Source organism: Aspergillus steynii, assembly GCF_002849105.1.
Source record: "Aspergillus steynii IBT 23096 chromosome Unknown P170scaffold_2, whole genome shotgun sequence".
NCBI classification, from domain to species: Eukaryota; Fungi; Ascomycota; class Eurotiomycetes; order Eurotiales; family Aspergillaceae; genus Aspergillus; species Aspergillus steynii.
The window spans coordinates 2366504-2390731 of record NW_020194399.1 but is presented as its reverse complement, the minus strand read 5'-3'; the positions used below and the strand labels follow the sequence as shown (position 1 = coordinate 2390731).

At 51.9% G+C, this 24228-nt stretch overlaps 10 protein-coding genes across 10 annotated transcripts; 7 read left to right on the top strand and 3 right to left on the bottom strand.

Moving 5' to 3' along the window:
• Nucleotides 1-406: 406 nt before the first annotated feature.
• On the bottom strand, nt 407-1230 carry htz1 (histone H2AZ; the record flags this gene model as incomplete). The annotated part of the gene is made up of 3 exons (XM_024847481.1): nt 407-654; nt 729-798; nt 1132-1230. 3 exons carry the CDS (start codon nt 1228-1230, stop codon nt 407-409), a joined length of 417 nt encoding a protein of 138 aa, XP_024707455.1.
• A 906-nt stretch (nt 1231-2136) lies between these two features.
• On the top strand, nt 2137-3223 carry P170DRAFT_453635 (PHO88 family protein; the record flags this gene model as incomplete). Its single annotated transcript, XM_024851376.1, has 3 exons — nt 2137-2153; nt 2260-2420; nt 2476-3223. 3 exons carry the CDS (start codon nt 2137-2139, stop codon nt 2859-2861), a joined length of 564 nt encoding a protein of 187 aa, XP_024707454.1. The 3' UTR covers nt 2862-3223.
• A 220-nt stretch (nt 3224-3443) lies between these two features.
• P170DRAFT_433990 (uncharacterized protein) lies at nt 3444-4088 on the bottom strand. The gene is made up of 2 exons (XM_024848622.1): nt 3633-4088; nt 3444-3567 (listed from the first exon to the last, which is right to left on the bottom strand). The coding sequence occupies exon 1, from the start codon at nt 3917-3919 to the stop codon at nt 3758-3760; it is 162 nt and encodes a 53-aa protein (XP_024707453.1). The 5' UTR covers nt 3920-4088; the 3' UTR covers nt 3444-3567; nt 3633-3757.
• A 445-nt stretch (nt 4089-4533) lies between these two features.
• gpdA (glyceraldehyde 3-phosphate dehydrogenase GpdA) lies at nt 4534-6106 on the top strand (the record flags this gene model as incomplete). The annotated part of the gene is made up of 8 exons (XM_024851375.1): nt 4534-4562; nt 4674-4699; nt 4783-4818; nt 4879-4892; nt 4963-5026; nt 5106-5790; nt 5848-6018; nt 6078-6106. Exons 2-8 carry the CDS (start codon nt 4688-4690, stop codon nt 6104-6106), a joined length of 1011 nt encoding a protein of 336 aa, XP_024707452.1. The 5' UTR covers nt 4534-4562; nt 4674-4687.
• Nucleotides 6107-7070: 964 nt separating this feature from the next.
• hdaA (histone deacetylase hdaA) lies at nt 7071-10276 on the top strand (the record flags this gene model as incomplete). Its single annotated transcript, XM_024843845.1, has 15 exons — nt 7071-7695; nt 7759-8047; nt 8095-8108; nt 8158-8296; nt 8343-8455; nt 8512-8639; nt 8695-8905; nt 8957-9068; nt 9119-9166; nt 9227-9290; nt 9347-9439; nt 9488-9573; nt 9628-9707; nt 9815-9921; nt 10031-10276. 15 exons carry the CDS (start codon nt 7071-7073, stop codon nt 10274-10276), a joined length of 2355 nt encoding a protein of 784 aa, XP_024707451.1.
• A 1358-nt stretch (nt 10277-11634) lies between these two features.
• Nucleotides 11635-12108, top strand: P170DRAFT_444197 (putative BYS1 domain protein; the record flags this gene model as incomplete). The annotated part of the gene is made up of 1 exon (XM_024850611.1): nt 11635-12108. The coding sequence occupies one exon, from the start codon at nt 11635-11637 to the stop codon at nt 12106-12108; it is 474 nt and encodes a 157-aa protein (XP_024707450.1).
• A 417-nt stretch (nt 12109-12525) lies between these two features.
• P170DRAFT_488631 (uncharacterized protein) lies at nt 12526-14390 on the bottom strand (the record flags this gene model as incomplete). The annotated part of the gene is made up of 5 exons (XM_024853974.1): nt 12526-12644; nt 12687-12761; nt 12792-14112; nt 14170-14251; nt 14302-14390. 5 exons carry the CDS (start codon nt 14388-14390, stop codon nt 12526-12528), a joined length of 1686 nt encoding a protein of 561 aa, XP_024707449.1.
• A 498-nt stretch (nt 14391-14888) lies between these two features.
• P170DRAFT_472054 (putative aldo/keto reductase) lies at nt 14889-16016 on the top strand (the record flags this gene model as incomplete). Its single annotated transcript, XM_024852904.1, has 3 exons — nt 14889-15328; nt 15383-15922; nt 15974-16016. 3 exons carry the CDS (start codon nt 14889-14891, stop codon nt 16014-16016), a joined length of 1023 nt encoding a protein of 340 aa, XP_024707448.1.
• A 1339-nt stretch (nt 16017-17355) lies between these two features.
• Nucleotides 17356-21332, top strand: P170DRAFT_453631 (a-pheromone processing metallopeptidase Ste23). The gene is made up of 2 exons (XM_024851374.1): nt 17356-17982; nt 18051-21332. The coding sequence occupies exons 1-2, from the start codon at nt 17527-17529 to the stop codon at nt 21123-21125; spliced, it is 3531 nt and encodes a 1176-aa protein (XP_024707447.1). The 5' UTR covers nt 17356-17526; the 3' UTR covers nt 21126-21332.
• Nucleotides 21333-21635: 303 nt separating this feature from the next.
• On the top strand, nt 21636-22724 carry P170DRAFT_348691 (cleavage and polyadenylation specificity factor subunit 5; the record flags this gene model as incomplete). The annotated part of the gene is made up of 4 exons (XM_024843691.1): nt 21636-21676; nt 21777-22028; nt 22099-22346; nt 22438-22724. The coding sequence occupies 4 exons, from the start codon at nt 21636-21638 to the stop codon at nt 22722-22724; spliced, it is 828 nt and encodes a 275-aa protein (XP_024707446.1).
• Nucleotides 22725-24228: the final 1504 nt, after the last annotated feature.

Below are 24228 nucleotides of genomic sequence, written 5' to 3'. Positions count from 1 at the left end.
ACCAAAAAGCAGTATAAGATCAATCAACAACCATAAAGAGAAAAGCAAAATGAGATATCCCCTTTTCCCATTACAGCGCCCTGGTAATTCGAGACAATCAACGGAGCATACATGAGGTGAAGGTAAAATAGAAAAAAAGGAGGTAAATAGAAAAAAGCTGTGGGAATTATAGAAAGACAGTGCAGCGTCGTGGAATAAGGTAGGGAGAATAGCCTGGGAATAATAAGCTCGCCGGAGGTTTCTTGCTGAGACAAAAGGTGTGTATCCCTTTTCATTTGTTTTTCTTTTTTAAACTTGATTTGGAACAACCAGAAAAGAATCCATCGCTTAGCGCATATATCCCAGAGCTCCTTTCAATCGTCATCAATTCAAACGCCATATTCGAGAGGGGGTATCAGCCGTAAAATTAAGCCTCAATCTTGTTTTTCTTCTTCTGTTCGACCTTGAGCAGCAGAGCACGGTTGATGCGGGGCAGGACACCACCGAAGGCGATGGTGGCGCGGATCAGGGTATCCAACTCTTCGTCTCCACGGATGGCGAGTTGCAGGTGACGAGGGGTGATACGCTTGACTTTGAGATCCTTGGCGGCGTTTCCGGCAAGTTCGAGAACTTCAGCGGTCAGATATTCGAGGACGGCGGTGACATAAACGGCGGCTGTAGTGGGTTTTGTCAGCAAAGTCCCTGAGGGGGATTTTGATCAAAACAGCATGCGATAGGTGTAAACATACCCTTAGCACCAACGCGCATCTTATTCTGGGTGTTGTTCTTCAAGAAACGCTTGACACGACCGCAGGGGAACTGTAGAAGCACAGAAATATTAGCACAAATCCATCTCATTGCATGAGAAGTTTGTAGTTTAAAAAAACGCGATCCATAGGCTGAGGGGCTCGAGAAGTCGCTCGGTTCCCTCGGATAGGAACATGAAGCCAGATATCGACTTCCTAGGGAATCCGGCCCTCCCAAGCAATGGAATATTGACGCGTTCAGGGGAAAGACGTAGCCGAAAAGCCAAGAGGAGAGGGGGACAAGATCGAAAAAAATAATAATCCCAAGGCCCCTTCCCACGTCTTGAACGACAAAATCACACCGCCATTGGATCGAATAAAACAAAGCAAGGCTTTCTCTACTGACCTGAAGACCGGCCTTTGCGCTGTGGGACTTCTGGGCTTTCCCCGCAGAGTCCTTCGAACCGCCCTTTCCACCGATAGACTTTCCCTTTCCGCCAGGCATATTGAATAGCGTCGAGATTTAGGGTCGCAGAAGATGATCCGTCGCGTCACGAGGGGTTGCGAGCTGATTTAGCACGGTGGTGGACGTTGAAGCGATTCGATACACCCGTGACACGCGCGTTGTTGATGGATGAAGGAGTCAGAAATGTCAAAGCCATCCTAGTCGCTAAAGACGGCGTTGAGCGTGGAACGGCGCTAGTCCCGATCGGGAACCCTCGAACACTCAGAGCTCCCGCGCATGGAGATCTCCCTCGAGGGTGATCGGGTTGGTCGGTCGTCGAAACGTGGAAGTCGGTTTAGTGGGACGTTTTGAGGAATGCTCCAGAAGACAGCGAAGTGCCCCGAGATGTCAACATGCAGACATCAGGGAGAGGGGAAGGGCTGAGAAGACGGCCTTTTGCCCAGCTTCAAGAGTCACCCAGCAGTGGTATCTTGACAGACATGCCGTGCTTGGCAGGATGGATGATAACTCCCTGTAGACTTTGCCAATGAGAGGCACTGATTGGGTCGTCCCATCCTTGTACAAGGAAGTGGCATAGTGGAATGCTCCATCAAGCAACATGGGATGCTGTTGTTGTTGGCAAGTGAATCTGCAAAGCGACGGTTGTTGCACCCGTTACATAAGCACCCATTCAAATGATACAAACTTAATGCCTGAGGTGTTAACCGAGGCTTATCTCTCCCACTATCTGCTTCTGCCTGAGGCCTAAAGCCAAGCCCGCCGTGCGCAAAGAATTGCCTCTCACGTGATATGGCGCCTTCTGGACAGATGTTTGACTTCCCCGGGGCTCCAGTTCCGCAGTTCGAGGAAAGATTCTGTGCGCACGCGTTCCCTTCAACTCCCCCAGATTTCCATCACCGCGCGCTTATTCCTCGACTCACTGGAATATCCAGTCCTGCCGTCAAGATGGTGTCCCCTCAAGTGTGAGTTATTCTTTCTGCTCATATATTTTGATGTTTCTTTGAGGATGGCAAAAATGCGCTGGACAATGAATTTTGATCATGACTGACATCCCATCCAAATGTGCAGGACCAACCTGGTCATCATCGTCGTGATGATGCAGCTGGCGAAGAAGGTTCCCTTTGAGGATCCTGACGTCCTCATGCTTGTCCGTGGGATGTACACCCTGTCCAACGTCCTCATCCTGTCGCTTTATCTATACACACAGACCAAGATAAACAGCAAGAAGGGTAGGTTCATCTTTCCAAGATGGGAACTTCCGTTCAGTAATCTAATGGATATCAGACTTGACTACGCTCAAGTACGTCGAGCCCGCTCCTATGGGCAGCAACGAGGAGCCCCGTCCGGTCACGACCACCAACATGGAATACGACAAGGGACAGTTGCGCCAGCTGATTAAGGGCCAACTGATGGGTGTCGGTATGATGGGTGTGATGCACCTGTACTTCAAGTACACCAACCCTCTCCTGATCCAGTCGATCATCCCTCTCAAGAGCGCCATCGAATCCAACCTGGTCAAGATCCACGTCTTCGGCCGCCCCGCCACCGGTGACCTCCAGCGCCCCTTCAAGGCTGCCAACAGCTTCATGAACCAGGGCCAGATCAAGAGCGACAAGGCCTCCGTTGAGAACGCGGAGAAGAACTGGCGGGGTGGTGTCAAGGAGGAGTAAAGTTCTTGGGGGCAAAAGTTGGGGGAACAGCGTCTGTCCTTGGATCCTTGGGGTTTAGGGCATTGCTCGCCTCCTTGTATGTTTCCTAGATACGATGTCAAATGGAGAGAGTGGAGACCACTTCCTGTTGGGTTTCATCACTTTCATGGCTCCTTGGTTTTGACGGGGCCGATTAGATTTGTATCCATTTCGACCATGTCAATAATTGCTATAGTAGTCGATAGTCTAATTTTGCTATGATAAATGACCAGGTTCATGCCTTGTAGAGCGAGTCTGGAATTCTTGGAAGATGGCATGACATGGGAATGGTACTTTTGAGACGTCGTACATCCCATGGATGATGTCTTGCCTGATTCCATGACAGGCCATGGCGTTCCTTGACCGGGGATTGGAAATGGCTGGGGTTGCGAGGCGGCAAATCCACGCGAGTAGGCTAGACTACGTTACCAAGCCATAAATATTATTTGGCGGATGGGTCTGTCAAACCCAATTTCTCCGGGATAGCCAATCGATCTTTCACCGGAGATGATGGATTGATTTGTAAGAATAGTGAGATGCATGATTCATTAATTATGAGTCGAGAGTTTTCTTTGAAACCTACACCGGACGGAGTAGATTTCGGCTTGGCAGATCCGATAATGAGTGCCACTTTGCTCAGGCCTCAATCAGGCCATCACACTTGGTTTAGGATCATGCCATGGACACCCTTGATGGTCGAGTATAGACTAGGTTACAATGTAGAAATCTATCGACCAGGGTCCCTATACTCACGAAATAGACAAAATTGCCATGAGGGTCTGGATCGACATGTTGAATTATGGATAGATGCCCCATGCGCCACGGGTTGGCATGCACCCGCCCAATGCCGGGAACAGATTTGATATGCAAGCGGTGGATCATGGCCCGACCCAAACAGTAAACAAATCAAAGAAAAACAATCCAGCACCTCCGCCCCCCAAGGAAAATATCGACTCGCGCGTGATCGCTTGTCTGGCTCCCGGTGAAGATTTATGGAGTCCGGAGAGGCCCAGGGGATGAGTCAGCACGGGGAGGGGCATCCGGACGGTCGTTGTTCCGGACCGATCGCCCGGGCCGAAAGCGGAAAGGCCGGGCGGCCTGGTTGCCTGGTGATGGAGTCAAGAAGCGTCAAGAAAAGGTGGGATGGGATTCCCATTACATCATCACTTGTCGGAGGGGGTTCGCTCGCCTGGCCGCGTTTCATCCCGGGTCAGGCACGAAAACATCCCCCAGGAATAGCCGTGTCGACGGAAAGAGTAGAGTAATAGCCTAGGTAGAATCACCCCATGGATCCCGACGAGCTGGCAAAAGATTCTCGAGATGGTCGCGGTCGCGGCCGCTCATTGGCCAAGACGGCAGCTGCCGAGGGCAGCGCAGCGGCGCAGATATCGTGAGTCTCCTGCTTTGCCCGGTGTATGAAACCGGAAAAGGCTGCTGGGGAGCTGGCGAGCGGCGTAAGTCGGGACCCCCCCAAGCTGGCCGTGCCAGAAGCTGTAGCTTTTCGCTTTTGCCCCGTCTGTCCGCCCGGTGTGCCTTTCTGCTGGGTGACCCGGTCGTTGCGTCAGTCAACGCCCGCTACCCTTTTTCTTCCTCCCTTTTCCCCTCCCCCGCCGCTGACTTTTCTCTCCTCTTCCACTCTCTTCATCATCTCTCTGTCTCCCACATTTCTCTCCCATACTTAAAGTAAGGCTTCCCCCGTTCGACTTCCCCTGATTCTGTCATACTAGATACCCCATCATCCACTTGCTTTGTCCTTTGCAGCTTCAAACTAACACCTACCCCGCCATCCACTAGACACCACCATCACAATGGCCACCAAGGTATGCGAACCTGCCTCGATCCCTGGAAGCTTGGGATTGGGAAGAAGAAGGCGTTCGAATTACTAAACATCTTTCAACGACAGGTTGGAATCAACGGCTTCGGTCGTATCGGTCGTATTGTGAGTTGCCTTGACCTACCCCTCATTGACGTTGCTCAACCCTGCTAACCAGCCATTCAGGTCTTCCGTAACGCGTAAGTTGCCATTGATTGCCCTCTGATTGGGCCCGATTCATCGGAACGAGTTCTGACAATGCTCTGATAGCGTCTCTCGCGACGACGTCGAGGTTGTTGCCGTCAACGACCCCTTCATCGAGGTCCACTATGCTGTATGTTCCGTCCCGTCCCATCCCGGATCGGGAAACCCAGGTGACACAAGCTGACCGGGGATGATGGTGGATTGTATAGGCCTACATGCTCAAGTACGACAGCACCCACGGCCGGTTCCAGGGTACCGTCGAGACCTACGACCAGGGCCTGGTTGTCAACGGCAAGAAGGTTCAGTTCTTCGCCGAGAAGGACCCCGCTGCCATCCCCTGGGGCAAGGCCGGTGCTTCCTACATCGTCGAGTCCACCGGTGTCTTCACCACCACCGAGAAGGCCGGCGCTCACTTGAAGGGCGGTGCCAAGAAGGTTGTCATCTCCGCTCCCTCCGCCGACGCCCCCATGTTCGTCATGGGTGTCAACCACGAGAGCTACAAGACCGACGTCAACGTCCTCTCCAACGCCTCTTGCACCACCAACTGCTTGGCTCCCCTCGCCAAGGTCATCAACGACCAGTTCGGTATCGTTGAGGGTCTCATGACCACCGTCCACTCCTACACCGCCACCCAGAAGGTTGTCGACGCTCCCTCCGGCAAGGACTGGAGAGGTGGCCGTACTGCCGCTCAGAACATCATCCCCAGCTCCACTGGTGCTGCCAAGGCTGTCGGCAAGGTCATCCCCGCCCTCAACGGCAAGCTCACCGGTATGGCCATGCGTGTGCCTACCGCCAACGTCTCCGTTGTCGACCTGACCTGCCGCACCGAGAAGGCCGTCACCTACGACCAGATCAAGGAGGCCATCAAGACCGCCTCCGAGGGCCAGCTCAAGGGTGCGCACCAACTTCCGATTTTCTCATGAGGGCTACATGTTAACATTTCTCTCACAGGCATCCTCGGATACACTGAGGACGACATCGTCTCTTCCGACCTGAACGGTGACAGCCACTCCTCCATCTTCGATGCCAAGGCCGGTATCGCCCTTAACGAGCACTTCATCAAGCTTGTCTCGTGGTACGACAACGAGTGGGGTTACTCCCGCCGTGTCGTCGACCTCATCAGTAAGTCAATCCATTTGGAACACACCATCGTTAAGGATGTGTACTAACCGTCCCTCTAGGCTACATCTCCAAGGTCGACGGCCAGTAGGAATCAGGACGGATCGTGGGGACAAAAAGTCTCCTTTAAGCCGCTAAACTGCCTGGTTGTTCACTGATTCAATGCTTGTGTCGCCGGTTCTCCCGGCTGCCATAGGATGAGGCTACCCTGTTGACAGGGCCGGGGAAGGATCGGAGGCCAAGCATAAAATGCATATGATAACGTACTATGTAATGAAATGATACAACGTTGATATTTGATGCATATTGGTCCGAGAATTCTGCTTGTTCGTAGTCGCCAGTTAGCAAACATGAATCCCTGCACCAAGCGACAGATCTCGGCCCTTTTACTAAGCCGTGCGGTCAGTGAATGCGCTGTTCCGATAGGCCACGGCCAAGCCCGGCGAAGACTCGGAATGTCGCAGGCATTTCGAGGGAAGGAAAAGCTACACTTTTGCAACAGAGGGAATCCATTCGGCGATTGCATGACCCCGGCCTCCCCCCTCATTGGGCTCACTGATCAATCACATTGGCCTCGCATTTACCTCAGCGATCACATCCAGTTTCTCGGTCGGACTCGACTGGGCCCACTGGATGTGCCTGGCCAGCGGAAGTCACGTGCCGGAAGCTAGGTCAACCGCGCATTTTAGAGCTACATGAACCACGACTCCTAGACTAGAACGCCCGGTCTGCCCTTGTCCCCGAGCCTCTGGGCTTCGGCATTTTTCAGTAGTGAATTCCTGTTGTCTGGGGTGTTTGTTTTCACAAAACATCGGCGACGTCTCTTTGTGACCTTTGCCTGGTTGCGTTGGCCTTTTTCATTCCTCTCCCGTTTCCCGCTTTCCTCTTTATCAGTTAGTCCGTGGAGGGCCAGAGAGATTCTGTTCACAATCCCGCTGGGTCAACTTATATTTTCTAATTCTTTCTGGGCCTGGCCATGAAGGCCTAGATCCGTCAGACTTTCTGGATCAAGGAAAACTGTCCCTCACTTAAGCCTCACTTTTACGTTGTTTCCAATGGCTATCGAGGCAGACGAAGATACCGTTATGGGAGAAGCGGGCTCCCATACCGCACCCCATGTCGCCTCGCACCAGCCTGCCTCCACCTCTCAAGCTGTCTCTGGACAGCTCAATGGGCGGTCGGACCCGTGGCTTGCACCCCCGCTCCTCGAGCAATCCGTGAGGGTGCCATTGCCTGTCCAATCAACCAACCTACCACCTCCCGAGTCTACGGACCCCCAGGGAGTATCACCGCCCAAAAGCTTGCCCAAATCATTGGACTCGGCTGAGATCGAGGACCAGGACGACAGTCTTGTCGAGGAGAACTCGGACTGGTCTGACGACGATGTATCTGTCCGCACGGGCCTTCCCATTGCCTCACTCGCTTCGGGGCTCTGCTACGATGTCCAAATGCGTTATCACTGTGAAGTTCGACCAACGTCAGACGTGCATCCTGAAGATCCTAGACGGATTTATTACATCTTCAAGGAGCTATGTCGAGCAGGACTAGTGGATGACCCGGAGTCCTCGAAGCCCCTGGTAGCGAAGCCTCTGAGTCGGATTAATGCCCGCAATGCGACGGAGGAGGAGATCTCGCTTGTCCATACGCCAGATCATTTTGCTTTTGTCGAGAGCACCAAAGGTAAGCGGGGATGGGGTTCCTACCTTCATCGAGCTCATGTGACGGCTAATATTCACTTTCTAGATATGTCGGATGATGAACTCATCGCTCTAGAACATACGCGAGATTCCATCTACTTCAACAAGTTGACGTTCGCGTCGTCGCTGCTGTCGGTTGGAGGGGCCATTGAAACATGTCTGGCTGTTGCTCGACGACAAGTAAAGAACGCTATCGCCGTGATTCGACCTCCTGGCCACCATGCTGAGCACGACAAAACCATGGGATTTTGCTTGTTTAACAATGTATCGGTTGCGGCTCGCGTGTGTCAGAGAGAGCTGGGCGAGGATTGCAGAAAGATCTTGATTCTGGATTGGTAAGTGATTTGATTCTGTGTTACTAATACTTTGCTGACTAGCCCAGGGACGTTCATCATGGTATATCAGCTCACATTTTGAAAGCGGCTATCTTGCTAATAATTTATAGGAAATGGCATCCAAAAAGCCTTCTACGATGACCCCAACGTTTTGTACATCTCACTTCACGTGTACCAAGATGGTAAATTCTACCCAGGGGGCGATGAGGGTGACTGGGATCATTGCGGAAACGGCGCTGGCCTTGGACGGTACGTTCAGTTGATCAAACCATTGAGCTTTTCTGATGCCATACAGGAATGTCAATATACCGTGGCCAAGCCAAGGTATGGGTGATGGAGATTACATTTACGCGTTCCAGCAAGTGGTGATGCCGATTGCACAGGAGTTCAACCCTGATCTAGTAATAAGTATGTTGACTCTACCATGAAAAGCTAAAAAGTGTGAAGCTAACATTCCGGATTAGTCGCCTCTGGATTTGACGCTGCTGTTGGAGACGAACTCGGAGGGTGCTTTGTTACACCATCTTGCTATGCTCACATGACGCACATGCTTATGACCCTTGCAAACGGCAAGGTTTCCGTCTGCCTCGAGGTATTTTCACGTGCCTGTTGGGCAGGATTTAATCCCGGCTAACAATCACTACTAGGGTGGATACAACTTCCGATCAATTTCCAAGTCGGCGCTTGCAGTCACGAAAACCCTCATGGGGGATCCACCCGATCGCCTTCATTCGACATCCCCTTCAGAGCTTGCAACGACTGCCGTGAGACGAGTCATGATGATTCAGTCGCAATTCTGGAAATGCATGTTCCCCAAGGGCGCAGAGAACCAGACGGTTTGGACCGAGAGACTTCACGGTAAGGTAAAACAATAGCAATGGAAATGGATTCGCTGACAACAGGTCGCAGACGTGATTCGACACTATCAGGCCAAACACCTCTACGACAACTGCAAGCTCACGTCACTCTACATCTTCCGCAACGGAATATCGAAATCGTTCGAGAACCAAGTCCTGGCCAGGTAAATGCACAAACCCGGACTTTGTCAACTGGATCACTGACCATTTGTAGTCCAAACTACTACCAGCGCGTACCACTCCTAGTGATCTTCCATGACCCGTTAGCTCCCCTTTAGTCCCTTAAGACCCTCAGCAAGGACATACCGCTAACCAACTCCAGACCTGATATCATGGGCCTACCTCACCCCGTTACTAATAAACTGGAGGCCCATAATACCTGGCTTGTAAGTTGCTAGCCTGCCTAGCCTCAAGACCTAACCAAAGGGCTAACTTGGACAAGGCTGATGCTGCGAAGGACTATGTTGAATGGGCGACCGGTAAAGGATACGCCGTGATCGATGTTAACATACCCAAACATGTGACGACTGAACAAGTGAGTCCTGGCCTTGCCTTTCCTAGGAATATCTGCTAATTAGATAAGGCATCTGGTAAATATCAGGATGAGGATACCAACCGGCCTAGCGCCACAGAGGAATTGGCTGGATATCTGTGGGATAACTATATCGAGTAAGCGACGACAGACCCGTGAAATGGGCGAAAGAAGGAACTAATTTGATTTAGACCCAACGAGGCCACTGAAGTGATTTTCATGGGAGTTGGTGACGCATTCTTTGGGGTTGCCAATCTCCTCATCAATAGAGGTAAGATACGCCCGACTTTCTCCCTCTTTAAAGAGAAAAGAAAAAGAGAAAGAAGAGAAAACAAAAGAGGGGAGAGATTCCAGAAAAACCTAACCACAAACCCACAGATAACCTGTACAAACGAGTGAATGGCGTTGTGGCCTTTGTTGCCGAAAACCCCGTCCGAGCGATCGCCTCCGGCACCCAAACATGGCTGTCGAGATGGTACAAAGATGTAAGTTCCACCACGCCACGCTCGGCCCTACAGCACCTGCATCCGTTTGCGACCAGCAAACAAAAAGGAGGAAAACACGAAAACACAATGCTAACTCCTGCACGGCCAGAACTCGCTCGTATTTGTTTCACACACGCATGGAGTCTGGAAGACGGAGCCTCGGCGTAAGCCGTCAAAACGATACGGCCACCTTCTCGAGTCGCCCAAAGCCGGCCTCACGGAGATGCTGCTGCATCATAAGGATGAAGTGTACAAGTGGATCGAGGAACGAGTCGATGTTCGGGACAGCGACGAGACAGATGAGGAGCAGCGGCCGGCGGCGCCAACAACGGGCAATGCAGGTGCAGCGAGATGATTTTTTTTCCCTTTCCTTTTCTTTTCTTTAAAATAAATGAATTTATTTATTTGTTTGTTTTCTTTCGAATATTTGGCTTAGTTGGATGATAGTGCATGTTTCTCATAAAGATACGATACTTTCGAGCCGCCTTTCTTACACTGTTAACCTATTTGATTTTTCTTGCTTTTGAGAGTTTGTTTGGAATGGAATAGATACCATACAATTGACTCATAAATTATCAGGCAGACCCCATACTACCTACAGGTGAAAGAAGAAGAACAAAAATGCTATTGGCCATCACGCATCGGGTGGCGTTGCATCCGCTAGAGTCTGAAAGTCCGAACTGCGGGGAAGTCCGATCTCCCCAACACTGGGTGGTAAATTCTCCGCAAAGGCATCCATTATCAATGACCTCATATACTATCAATAGCTAAGGTAGTCTCGGTCCAGGTGCTTTTTACATGTCCGTTTGCAGCGAGTCGTGCGGGATCACATCCACGGATGTATATTGGTTCTAGGCAGTACCTTTGGAAATACGAGGCCTTCTGACTTATGACATATGACACTGTTCTGCCTTGCTTATGGCTAGCACTGAGTTCTGATACCTGAGGTAGAGGATCCGGGACAATGGTGAGACATCACCAACCAGGTGGAGGAGGGGAACGTGATGTGATGAGCACATACATACATACCGAACTACTTCCATTACTTGTCTGGTCGGTGTAGGTAAGAGAGGCGCGCGATCCCGATTGGTCCGGTTCCCAAAGGCACATATGATATGATATAATATGTATGATAGGTAGGCTATGCATGTCACTGTCTCAGTGAGTCCGTTGCCCTGTGTAAGCTGCCCCTGAGACATTGTCTGTGTGCGCATGTATGTATGCATCTAGTATGCACTGCAACGTTTCCTCCTCAAATCCCCTTGCTTCGCCTCGCTTTTCCATCCGACTCGTATAGATGTGGGTATGCATGTATGTATGTCTAAGCCGTGCCATGGTCACGGATGCGTCGAGCCAGCTCGCTCGGTCATCACGACACCCCCTCGACCTAGGATCAGGCCATTTTTTTACGAAATGGGTCCAGTGAGACCGCGTTGGGCTGGGCCGGTGGAGCTGAAAATAGATTCGGCTGGGGTTGGGGTTTGGGTTGAGGGAGAGTGGTGGACGGAGTTGGCGAGAGAAAGAAAGAGAGAGGGAGCGATGTGTGAGTAGACTGGGTAAGAAGGACGAGGGCTGACGAAAGGTATATAAAGGGGGATGATTCCCGCGCTGATGAGAGCTTTCCCATCTTCATTCATCTCATCCATCAATCACATCCTATCAATTATTTGAAGCCAGCTCAAACCCATCAACCAAGCCACAAGCAAAAGCAACATGCAGATCCAAACCCTCCTCCTAACCCTCACCCTCCTCTTCACGCCTCTCGTCTCGGCCGTCGGCTCCGCCATCGTCAAGAACAACTGCAAACACCCCATCTACCTCTGGTCCGTTGGCGGATCCGTCGGTCCCAAGAAGACCATCCAGCCCGGAGGCACCTACAGCGAGACATTCCGTCGCGACCCGGCGTCCGGCGGCGTGTCGCTGAAAATCACCAAGGTGAACGACGGCATCTTCAACGGCAGCCCGCAGTTGAATTTCGCGTACACCCTGGACGGAAACCAGCTGTGGTATGATCTGAGCGATGTCTTCGGGGACCCCTTCGCTGGCAGCGCGTTGGTCGTCAAGCCGAAGGATACCGGCTGCTCGAAGATTTGCTGGCCGCAGGGTACGCCCCCTGGTGGGAGCCAGGTTAAGATTTGCTCGGCGGATTCGGATGAGACGTTGACCGTTTGTGCGGCGAGTTGTTAGTGGGGGTTGTGTTGAGACGGAGGTTTGATTGGAAAAAGAGAGAGAAAGAGAGGGGGGTGGGGATGATGGACTGGAGGGAGAATGATTTAGGGAGAAATGAGGTTGAGATAACTTTATGTGATTGAAGTTTTTCTGTTCTTATTTCGGAAAACAGTCTATTGGATCGCACGAGATATGTTAGTGATGATTTTCGCGAATTTGGTATTTAGTTATGAATGAATCGTGGCTTTGTTTTATGCATACCGTCATCAGTACAGCTCTTTGGACGTCAGTTCATAGAATGGCTCAATGCTCATATTATTGAGTATTGAGTATCGCCTTCCATGTTTCTCTTGGGTAGAATTTCTGGACCCATCGTTCCGAGAGTCATCCCAAACGCCAGGGAATGCATCAAACAACCGTGGTGACAGTGGACTGTTATGGATTGAAGTCGATATCATACGACTTGCTTACCCAGCCTCCGTCTTTGCCCAACTCATGACAAAATCGATGGCAGATCAATGTGCCCACTGTCCGTTTCTTGGGTTTGGCATCGCCTGCATTGATTTCATCTGATCCGTGGGGAAACGTCCAAGCACGAGACTCTTTTGGCAGCACACATCGTACACAATAGAACCGTGAATATTCAGGAAGAGTAAATGACGGCTTATTCTCTTTGACTTTGTGTTCGTCACCATCGAAACCTTGACTATCGGAATATAGGGCGGTCGAGAAATCACGTTCCTCAGTGTCAACCACACATGTAGCAAGACGTGCCAGCACCGGACCTGTCCACACACCTTCTGTGTGTTTGCACTGCTGAAGGATGGAGATGGCATGACGGCGAATGTGCGGAACGCGGCACTTCAGCGCCGTAAAGTAGAGTGGAGCATAACAGCCGAGATCAATGCTAAAACTAGCACCTATCTGGCAAAAGTTATTGTTCGCCTTCGTTGGTCCAATATGCTGAGGAGTATTGGCAACAACGGCACCTAAAGCTTCGATTTGGTTGATGATGGACTCGAAGGCCGAAGTGTGGGAATCAAACGCCGTTTCCTTGGTAGCGAAACACGTTGACAATAGTATTGTGGCCATGGTCCAGTGTATTCGGAGCACTCGAAGAGCAAGCTCGCCGTAGCGGCTTGTCTGAGCTGTTCCTAGTGATAGAGGACTGTCAAATGCCTCAATCCAGTCCTGGAGTGTGAGTTTGAGGGCTTCTTGTTGCTTGAGTAAAGTCGGAGAGAGGGGCGGAAGGTAGGCTGCGCTGCTAATATGATCTGCTGCAAACTTCAAGGCGAGTTGAATGACGCTACTGAGAATCTGGTCGAGGGACCGGCGTGCTTCTTGAACGATTGAGAAGATCCGTGGAACGGAAATTTGCTGGTGACCGTAGACGAAAGCAGGCGTGAACAGTGCATCATCATCGAATAGACCCGAGCCTAGCATCATAAATTGTAGGTGTAAACGAGCAAATGCATGAATCAGATGTTCATCTGTTGACTGAGGGTTCTGCTGAACGAATATGTGCCGAGCCTGTCTTAACCCTTTCCCACTAGATTGCAGGAGATTGAGAAGACGAATGCCGTGTTGAAAATGCATATTCATGGAATTGTATTCTCCCCGCAACATGTCCAGGCAGACAAACACTATACTGGATATGATGGCAATTCGAACTGACTCAATATCTGCAGCAGTCACATGTGTAGTTAGGCTTTTGATCGCCTTATTATACTGTATCAGCGCAAACGAATCATAAGACTTGGCACTGGCCGCCTTTTCATTTCCCCAAGGGGAGAAACGAGATCGATGCGCAGCTGCGAGAGCAACTATAGCATGCAGAACGCTCGACTCGGCGAAGCAGGTTTGCAGGACCAGGGAATCCCAGAACTCCGATTTGAATAATCCAGTCAGTTTCAGGGCTGGCGCATATCGGAAGTAATCCAGCGACGACCGTTCTTCTGGCGCAACACCTGGAAACGGCCCTGGATTGCGACTGATGAGAAGATATCGAGGTCGGCCGGTCCGCTCCAGACTGAAGGGCCCGGAATCGCCTGGGGTTCCTTTGGACCCGCTATACAAGACTCCATAGCCGTCGCAGACTCTGCCAGAATTCGTGCATTTCCGACAAGCAGGTTTTTCTTCGTCACATTTAATGTGCCGGATTCTGTGCCATCGTAAGCAGGGGACGGTTTCTGAGAAGTCTATTGAACTGACTTGCATGTACGACAGCCGGACTTAGCGTATCTCGTTGGCCTCCGATAGCCGGAAGCTTGGCTTGCTTTAGTGGTAGTTGTCCCGCCCATTGTCAGTCGTCATGTCACTGCGATCAACGTGAAGGAAGAAGCAACATGATGATGTCGAGTCCGGATATAAGGGTCTGTAGATACGAGTCCATCGAACTGTCCAGAACAGCTGCGCGATTTAGATGAAAGGAAGATCAAAGAAGAATTGTCGCCCCAAAGCGAAGGATTGGCTGCGTCGGAATTTACGCCCGCTGATTGGCCCCCCGGACTGGAGCACGCTTTCCCCCATTAGGCGGCTGGGCATTTGTGCCTGAGGTATCAACGGATTTCTCAGGACTGGCGGTGCTTTTTATTGATCGGAGTGTCATGATGAGCATCGATTCTCCTTGACTCAGATTCGTCATTCAGGATGCCTGGATGTCCTATGTCCGTCGATATCCCCGTTTTCTCCGAGCAGAATGTCTATAAAGAGCCCATTTCCGTTCCTATTAGCAATTCATAGTATTCAATCCAAACCATTGAACCCCCCCCAAAAATAATTCTTTGCCCCAAGAAAAGATGTCTCTTCCAACCAGAACCCTCGGCAAAAATGGACCTCCAGTCACCAGCGTCGGTTTCGGACTGATGAGCATCGGTGGCATCTACGGACCCAAAGGCACAGATGAAGAGCGTTTCGCCTTGCTCGACCATGCCCATGAGATTGGTGAGCACTTCTGGGACACAGCCGACCTGTATTTCGACAGCGAAGAAGTGGTCGGCAAATGGATCCGCAAGAATCCGGCCAAAGCGAAAGACATCTTCTTAGCGACGAAGTTTGCTATTGGAATGGGCCCAGACGGCTCTCTGACTTTGGACTCTAGCCCCGAGTATGTCAAGATAGCTTGTCAAAGAAGTCTGGATAAGCTGGGTGTTGAGACAATTAATTTGTATTATTGTCATCGGGTGGATGGGAAGACACCGATTGAGAAAACCATCGAAGCGATGGTGGAACTGAAGAAGTAAGTTGATGATCCACTCTCTAATTAACGAACAAAAGCTAAACGGTTTCTCAGCGAGGGCAAGATTCGTTACCTGGGCCTCAGTGAAGTGACTGCCCAAACCCTGCGGCGAGCGCACGCCGTGCACCCCATCTCCGCTCTGCAGGTCGAATACAGTGCGTTCGCCGTGGACATCGAAGACCCCAAAATTGACCTGCTCCGAACATGCCGAGAACTCGGGGTCGCGGTTGTTGCATACAGTCCCATCGGCCGTGGACTTCTGACAGGACGCTACAAGTCCCATGAGGATCTCGCTCATGATCCTCTTCTGGCAGTTCTACCGCGCTACTCAAAGGAGAACTTCCCGCGGATTCTGGAGCTGATGGAAATCTTCAAGTCCATTGCAACGCGCAAGGGATGCACACCGGTGCAACTAGCCATGGCGTGGTTGATGGCTCGCGGCGACGATATTATTCCGATTCCAGGGACAAGAAGCATCAAATATCTTGACGAAAATGTGGGCACTGCTCACGTGGAGGTCACGGATGAGGAGCAGGTGCGGATTAACGATGCTGTTCAGAAGAGCATGTTGCAGGGCAGTCGGTATCCTCAGGGGTAAGTCTTCTAATTGTGTCAAGTGTTTCAATGAGGCTAATTTATACTTAGTATGCCGGCAAACTTTGAGCTGGGTGAAACTCCCTCTCTGTGATCTCTCTAAGTTTCTTGGGTACAACATCTATATGAGCACCCTATTAGTTGATGACAAAAGGGAGTCTGCGTAGTGGGCGGGAGTTTCAATTTGCAATCGACATTGTAATTATGATTCCTCTTCTTTATCATTGTACCTCTTCCATGCCGCTCGTGTGAAGATCTCAATTCTCCAATAGAACAAGAAAAAGCTCTTGAGTCTTGTAGTTTTGTAGAGTGGTTGGCCTCTTGCCTGCGGCGATCTGGGCGTGGTCCACTGTGGGCCATAGATGAGACTAGACCATATTAGCCGAGGAAGAACCGATGGATTACCGCGGTACTATCATCACGCAGTAATTCTTTAGAGCGGTGCACTCAGAGTAGATATGCAAGTATGGAAAGATGTTACAATAGTTATTTTCTTTTTGGAGGAGGAAGAATCGGGAATAAACGAGCTGAAACTGCGCGAATAGTCTATCTCTCAGAGAGGGAATATGCAGTGAGGCATGGTCTGGATATGAGTATTGCATATTGGATATCTACGCAGTAGTTGTCAATCTACAATCTTGGCAAATGGAGGTCCAAATTTGGTATTGCAGGGAGTAGGGATGTTCACACATTCTGGCAGGGGTCTAATCTAGCTTCTAGGTAATTAGCAGGGTTTGATCATGCCACGTTCACCTGGGTTGAAAAGTGCTAAAATATTTTCAGCTCGCTTATTGGCTAACACTACGAGCCCCAATGAAGCCCTCATATGGCATACACCAATCCGAGACCGGGGATATCAATGTGGTTCATGGAATCCTACGCGAGGATCTTGTCTTAGTCCCTTAGATCCCAACCCCACATCCCCGCATTAAGGGTGATTGAGGCGGAACAACATGCCCACTGGACAAGAGGTCGGTATAGATGCTAATCGATTGATAGTATGACGTGGAGATGTCGTATAAGCTGGCAGCCTAATATTGAAATGGCCTACCGACCACTGCGTCGCTTATTCCTGCTTAAGAAACCTTGGTGGCGTTCCATAGTTCCCACTCAATGACAGGACCAGTAGTCACTGGTCTGTGATGGAATACTCAGCATTGCACACCGTTTGGTCTAGGGCTAACTAGCTGTTCATGATGCCAACCAGAGGATCCACCTCATGAGAGATACACGTGTCCTGATGACTACCAGCAACACCGCCCATTCTGTAACCGAATAGTGGTACTCGAAGTGCAGGTTGACGGTCAAAAGTAGGGCTTGTTCACCGCCTGCCCTTCACCGCCTCAAATTCCCGGCGAATGTCGTGATTATTGCTTTGGCCCCTGCTTGCTTCCTCTTCCTCTTCCTCTTCTGCTCATAGATTTCTATCCCTTCCTTTCCAATTGTTTCCTTGTTTAGACTGCTGCATCTTTGGATCGGGTGCTTCCTTTCTCTACCATCTCTTCTCCTCCGCCACCCTGCTTGATCCGCCTTCCTCCCGCACAGCCCTAACCCGCCTGCCTCGGTAGTGGCCTCTTTTTTCCTCTGCTCCTCATAAGTGCTGTATGCCTCCAAGGTCCTCTGCAACTCTCCGCCCGTGGAACGCCAGAGCCCTGCTTTCGCCTGCACCTTATCGCTCCTTTACGCTTTCAGGCACCCTTGCGGCGATCACCCCTCCTTCCCAATCTATTTCGCCACGGGTCCTCGCCCCTCGTCCCTGCTGGACCCCGTCGTTTCATCCGTCTCGCTCCCTGTCCCTCCGTGCCTCATTTTCCACTTGTCCCGCCACCATGGGCTCGATCGATCGCATCACCGAGAACTTGGAGAAGCCGGAAATCGATGACCGATCCTACCGCGTGGTTCGCCTGCCCAACAAGTTGGAGGCCCTCCTCGTCCATGACCCGGAGACAGACAAAGCCAGCGCGGCGCTCAACGTAAACGTCGGCAACTTCTCCGACCCGGATGATTTGCCCGGTATTGGCCATGCTTTGGAGCACATGCTTTTTATGGGAACGGAAAAGGTTGGTTTTGGTCACTTTGCCCCGAGCGTTCACGAGTGACGTCTAATCGGTTTGCGACAACCTCATAGTACCCCAAAGAAAATGCATACAACCAATACCTAGCGGCCCACTCGGGTTCTTCCAACGCTTACACAGCTGCCACCGAGACCAACTACTTCTTCGAGGTCTCTGCGACTTCGACATCAAGCGATGCCTCCTCCAGTGGCAAATCTACCCCCAACGGCGGGGCCAACGGAACGACCACCCCGGATGCCAGCAACGCGGGCCCGTCGCCCCTGTACGGTGCCTTGGATCGATTCGCCCAGTTCTTCGTCTCCCCCCTGTTCCTGGAATCTACCCTGGACCGTGAACTCCGGGCAGTGGATTCCGAAAACAAGAAGAACCTGCAGAGTGACTTGTGGCGCCTTATGCAGCTCAACAAGTCCCTGTCGAATCCCGCACACCCGTATCACCATTTCTCCACGGGTAACCTGCAGACGCTGAAAGAGGAGCCGCAGAAACGCGGCGTGGATGTTCGCAGTGAGTTCATCAAGTTCTACGAGAAGCACTATTCGGCAAACCGGATGAAGCTGGTGGTGCTCGGACGAGAGTCTCTGGACGAGATGGAACAGTGGGTCGGGGAATTGTTTGCCGGAGTCAAGAACAAGGATCTGTCGCAAAATCGCTGGGATGACGTACAGCCGTGGTTGCCCACCGACATGTGCAAGCAGATCTTCGCCAAGCCTGTCATGGATAGCCGCTCCCTCGACATTTACTTCCCCTTCCTGGACGAAGAGTTCTTGTATGAGTCACAGCCGAGCCGGTATATCAGCCACTTGATCGGCCACGAAGGCCCGGGCAGTATCTTGGCGTATGTGAAGGCCAAAGGCTGGGCTAACGGTCTCTCCGCTGGAGTCATGCCTGTTTGCCCTGGCTCTGCCTTTTTCACTGTGTCCATTCGTCTGACGCAAGAGGGCCTGAAGCAGTACCGGGAAGTTGCGAGGGTGGTGTTTGAATACATCGCCATGCTGAAGGAGCGTGAACCGGAACAGTGGATCTTCGATGAGTCGAAGAACCTGGCCGAAGTCGAATTCCGATTCAAACAGAAGTCCCCCGCTAGTCGGTTCACGAGTCGTCTCAGCAGCGTCATGCAGAAGCAGCTTCCGAGGGAGTGGCTTCTCAGTGGTTCCCTTTTCCGGAAGTTTGACCCCGAGTTGATCAAGAAGGCTCTTTCGTACTTCCGTGCCGATAACTTCCGCATGATTATTGTCTCGCAGGACATCCCTGGGAACTGGGACTGCAAGGAGAAATGGTACGGAACGGAGTACAAGGTTGAAGATGTGCCCCAGGACTTCATGTCCGGCATCAACGAGGCACTGGCGACCACCCCGGAGAAGCGACTGTCTGAGCTGCACATGCCTCACAAGAACGAGTTCGTTCCTACCAGACTTTCGGTGGAGAAGAAAGAGGTGTCCGAGTGCGCCAAGACACCCAAGCTCATTCGTCACGACGACCACGTCCGCCTGTGGTTCAAGAAGGACGACCAATTCTGGGTTCCCAAGGCCACGGTTCACATCACTCTTAGGAATCCTTTGGTGTGGACGACGCCGGCGAACCTGGTGAAAGCCAAGTTCTACTGCGAGCTTGTCAGAGATGCGCTTGTGGAGTATTCCTATGATGCCGAGCTTGCCGGTCTGGACTACCATCTTTCCGCTAGCATATTCGGCCTGGACGTTTCGGTTGGCGGTTACAACGATAAGATGTCCGTGCTATTAGAAAAGGTGCTTACCAGCATGCGGGACCTGGAGATCAACCCCGATCGGTTCAATGTCATTAAGGAGCGCCTGACTCGCGCCTATAAGAATGCCGAGTACCAGCAGCCCTTCTACCAGGTCGGCGACTACACCCGGTATTTGACTGCCGAGAAGACCTGGATCAATGAGCAGTATGCTGCTGAGTTGGAGCACATCGAAGCCCAGGATATTGCGTGCTTCTTCCCTCAACTGCTCAGCCAAAACCACATCGAGATCCTCGCCCACGGTAACTTGTATAAGGAAGACGCCTTGCGCATGACCGACTCCGTCGAGAGCATCCTCCAGAGTCGCACCCTGCCTCAGTCCCAGTGGCACGTGAGGCGCAACATGATCATTCCTCCGGGATCCAACTACGTGTATGAGCGCACGCTGAAGGATCCCGCCAACGTGAACCACTGCATCGAATACTATCTGTTCATGGGCGACGTCACCGACAAGGTCCTTCGCGCCAAGCTCTTGCTGTTTGCTCAGATGACCGACGAGCCGGCTTTCGACCAGCTGCGAAGCAAGGAGCAACTTGGGTACGTCGTCTGGAGCGGTGCGCGTTATTCCGCCACCACTGCCGGCTATCGGGTTATCATCCAGAGCGAGCGCACCGCGCAGTACCTGGAGTCTCGTATTGATGCCTTCCTCGGAAACTTCGGGCGTGAGCTGGAACAGATGTCGGACGACGACTTCGAAGGCCACAAGCGAAGCGTCATTAACAAGCGACTGGAGAAGTTGAAGAACCTGAGCTCCGAGACCAACCGGTTCTGGACTCATATCGGCTCCGAGTATTTCGACTTTGTGCAGAACGAGTCCGACGCTGCTGGCGTGCGAGCGCTGTCCAAGGGTGAACTTGTGGAGTTCTTCCACCAATACGTCAACCCCGAATCCCCCACTCGAGCCAAGGTTTCCATTCACCTCAAGGCCCAAAGCGGCCCCTACGTGAATGGTGCCGAGTCCGAAGAGCCGAAGTCCCGATTGGTGTCCGCTCTCGGTAAGCAGCTTGAGGCTGCTGGATTTGCAGTTGACACGGACCGCCTGACTACTGCCTTCGCCAACCTCGACGTGGCGCCGGGTGCTGAGGGCCAGATCCTTGACACTCTCAAGAACTTCCTGGGCTCCGAAATGAGCCTGTCCGAGCAGCAGATTGAGCCCGTTCTCAAACAGGCCGAACAGAACCTGGGCGTGCACCTGAAGCAGCTTGGTCTTGAGCCGACGACTAACGGAGATGCGAAGTCATCGGCTACCAATGGCGTGACCTACATTACCAACGTCCCCGAATACAAGGCACGTCTGGCCGTCAGTGCTGGACCCAGCCCATTCACCGATCTGACTGAATTCGAGGACTTCGATGCGAAACTTTGAGCGACCAATAGATTATGTTTTTATGTACCGGTTTGGATTGGATGAACGGTTGAGATTATTGGGTTAGCATATCTTTATCATCAGGAGAATTGTTGGGATCCAGCATTGGGGATGGCGTGTAGCAGTAGAGATCATTCAACAATCTTGAACAGTGTCTTTCACAAGTATCTGGCTGCGGCGTGTCTTGCCAATTACCATTACTATACCGTTAATCAGCACATTGAATTGCAGTTTATCGATTTTGACCCGCCTATATTCTCTGCCTTCGTTTTAAGGCCCGTAAACTGACGACGTGATATCACATTAGTCAGCAAACATCGGAGCGGAGGAAAGTTCCTGCGGCCGGTCAGCGCGATAGCAACAACAGTTAACGAAGCTCCGCCCACTCGCCGCATCGGAGTTGCGACCAGAACCACAGAGCTTCTGGATTTCCTCAATTCCTTCACCCAACTTGCCTGACAACTCTCTTGTCCTGATCCCAATACAGACGAGTCCCTCTCGGCGTTGAAGATGTCCACCACGACAACGACGACCATGCAGAGCTCTCGCCCGTACGTCCGCCCTGACCCCGGACATGGGTTCGAACTCCCTGCTTTTGGCTTTCATCTACTAGAATTATGCCCCGATGACTGATCTATTTCCTTCCACCAGGCCCATCCGTCCCCGCGACTTCTCCGCCCAGCAACCGCAGACCATCCGTCTCTACCCCCTCTCCAACTACACATTCGGGACCAAGGAAACGCAACCCGAGGAGGACCCGTCCGTGCTCGCCCGTCTAAAGCGACTCGAAGAACACTACGAGCAGTATGGCATGAGACGCACCTGCGAGGGTGTGCTCGTCTGCCACGAACACAACCACCCGCATGTGCTGATGCTGCAGATCGCCAATGCGTTCTTTAAACTGTACGTCACCATGACCTCGTCACCACGGTCTAATGCATCCGACGCATAAGCTAACATCCAACACCTACAGGCCCGGCGACTACCTGCAATTCGACGACGAGGAAGTAGACGGATTCAAGAAGCGACTGAACGAGCGCCTGGCGCCCGTCGGATCGCAATTCTCGGGCGAGGGCGTCAACGAGGACTGGGAGATCGGCGACACCCTGGCGCAATGGTGGCGGCCGAATTTCGAGACCTTCATGTACCCGTTCCTGCCGGGGCATGTTACCCGGCCGAAGGAGTGCAAGAAGTTGTACTTCATCCAGCTGCCGAAGAAGAGTATGTCGTTCCCTTTCGTTGTCTCTGTGAAGTTCGGGCCATTGCGATGGTGCATGGCATGGTGAATGTGGCTCTGATTACGATAATATAGAGGTCCTCTCCGTCCCCAAGAACATGAAACTCCTCGCCGTCCCGCTCTTCGAACTGTACGACAACACCGCCCGATACGGGCCCCAGCTCTCGGCCATCCCGCACCTCCTGTCCCGATACAACTTCGAGTTTGTCGACGAGAACGACAACGTAGTCGCGGCTACTCCAGGCACGCCGTTCTCTTCCGAGAAGCCTACCACCAAGGTCCTTGCCGAAGGCGACGCCGACGAGGGAATGGCCGATTACAGCGCGGAGGGGACCGAGAACAACGGGGCGAACGTGCAGTGAGGTAAAGCCCTCGTTTTCTACACGGTCGTGATTAGTCACGAGGGGGAGAAAGCGAGCCAGTTAGGCAGATCGGGTTCCTGCAGGGAATAAGGGGGCGCAGGGGAAGAGTTGCATTTTCAATGGTCGGCAGGTGTGGACCGCTTCCCCTATTGCAAGTCGCAACTCAACCCCGGTGGGTTTGGCTTGGTTTTCTTAAAAGACATGATGAGATTATTCCATACAAGGCTGGCGTTTCAAGGAGCGAGAACAAGTGTTGTTGTTTTTATAACTGCGCGAGATAATCACCCAATTTAGTTCCATTCCGTGGGATTTGAAACAGCGCCGTGCCTGGATACCTGCTAGGTCTTACGAGATCATAATAATAGACACGACCAGGACTCAGCCTTCCTCAGCTCCCCCTGCAAGGCTGGCCATCTGCCACTCACCCGCCCGTCAGACTTTAGGCCAGGTACGCCCACGGCTCCCTCGGGCGAGGTCCGAAACATTGCAGAAGACCAAAATCCGCTCAACCGGCAAGCGCGGGAAAATAACCTCAAAGTATAGACCCCAGCATTCGGGGATGACAGCAGAAAGATCATATCACCGCGCGGGTTCGTAGTCGTAGTCGTATCGGAGCACGGAATCAGGCAGCATCGATCTAACGGCGGAAGGAATGTCGGGGTGGGGATCCCACGCTATTACTATTGACGATGCGAACGCACAAGACAGAATCCAGTAACGGACCGACAGAGATCACACCTCAAGAAGGGAAGAAAAGCAGTCGATCAGATCAAGTACGAGCATCGACCATCCGAAGGATCCGAGACAGACAGACAAGCACATGTCAGTGCAGTTAGCCCTAAGAGGAGAACAACAGGCAACGAACACCAGCACTCCTCGGCAATGGCTATCTATCCCATGGAAGAGAGACTACGCCGTCTGCTCCGCACGGAATAATACTCCTCAGAACCCCCAAATTAATATAATAAACGTTGCTCAACCAAGGACGGCGGCACTAGACGGTCGACTAAGCCTGCACGCCGGACGGAGATCTCCACTTGCACTCCGGGGAAGGGAGAAACGTCGGGGGATTGATTGATTAATTTAATTTAGTTGATTGTTAACGGCTGCAAGTGCCTAGTCTGCATATCCTCAGGCCTGACGGAGTATATATCAATCAATGCTCAAGTTATCGAGCACGGACAGCCACTCGGTGTCACCACCAGCTCCAGCTAGTCCTGTCAGCACAGCTGATCAAGGAGAAGGACCATAAACCTCGAGTCCAGCATGCGCCATGAAAACAAGGGAAATCCTTCCGACAGGCACGCCGACCATCCAACCAGCTCGTTGCAGCCCGCAAACTAAGAACTGCTAATCCCCTTGGCAGCGCGAGATCATCGTGAAGAGAACCACCACTCACAAGCACCGGGATCATCCTTGGCTGGGTCAAGGCTTTGGTTCTCTGGCCCCGACGACGTTTGATTTGCGCTTTTTCTTTTTTTCTTTTTCGTTTCTTTTCTTTTTT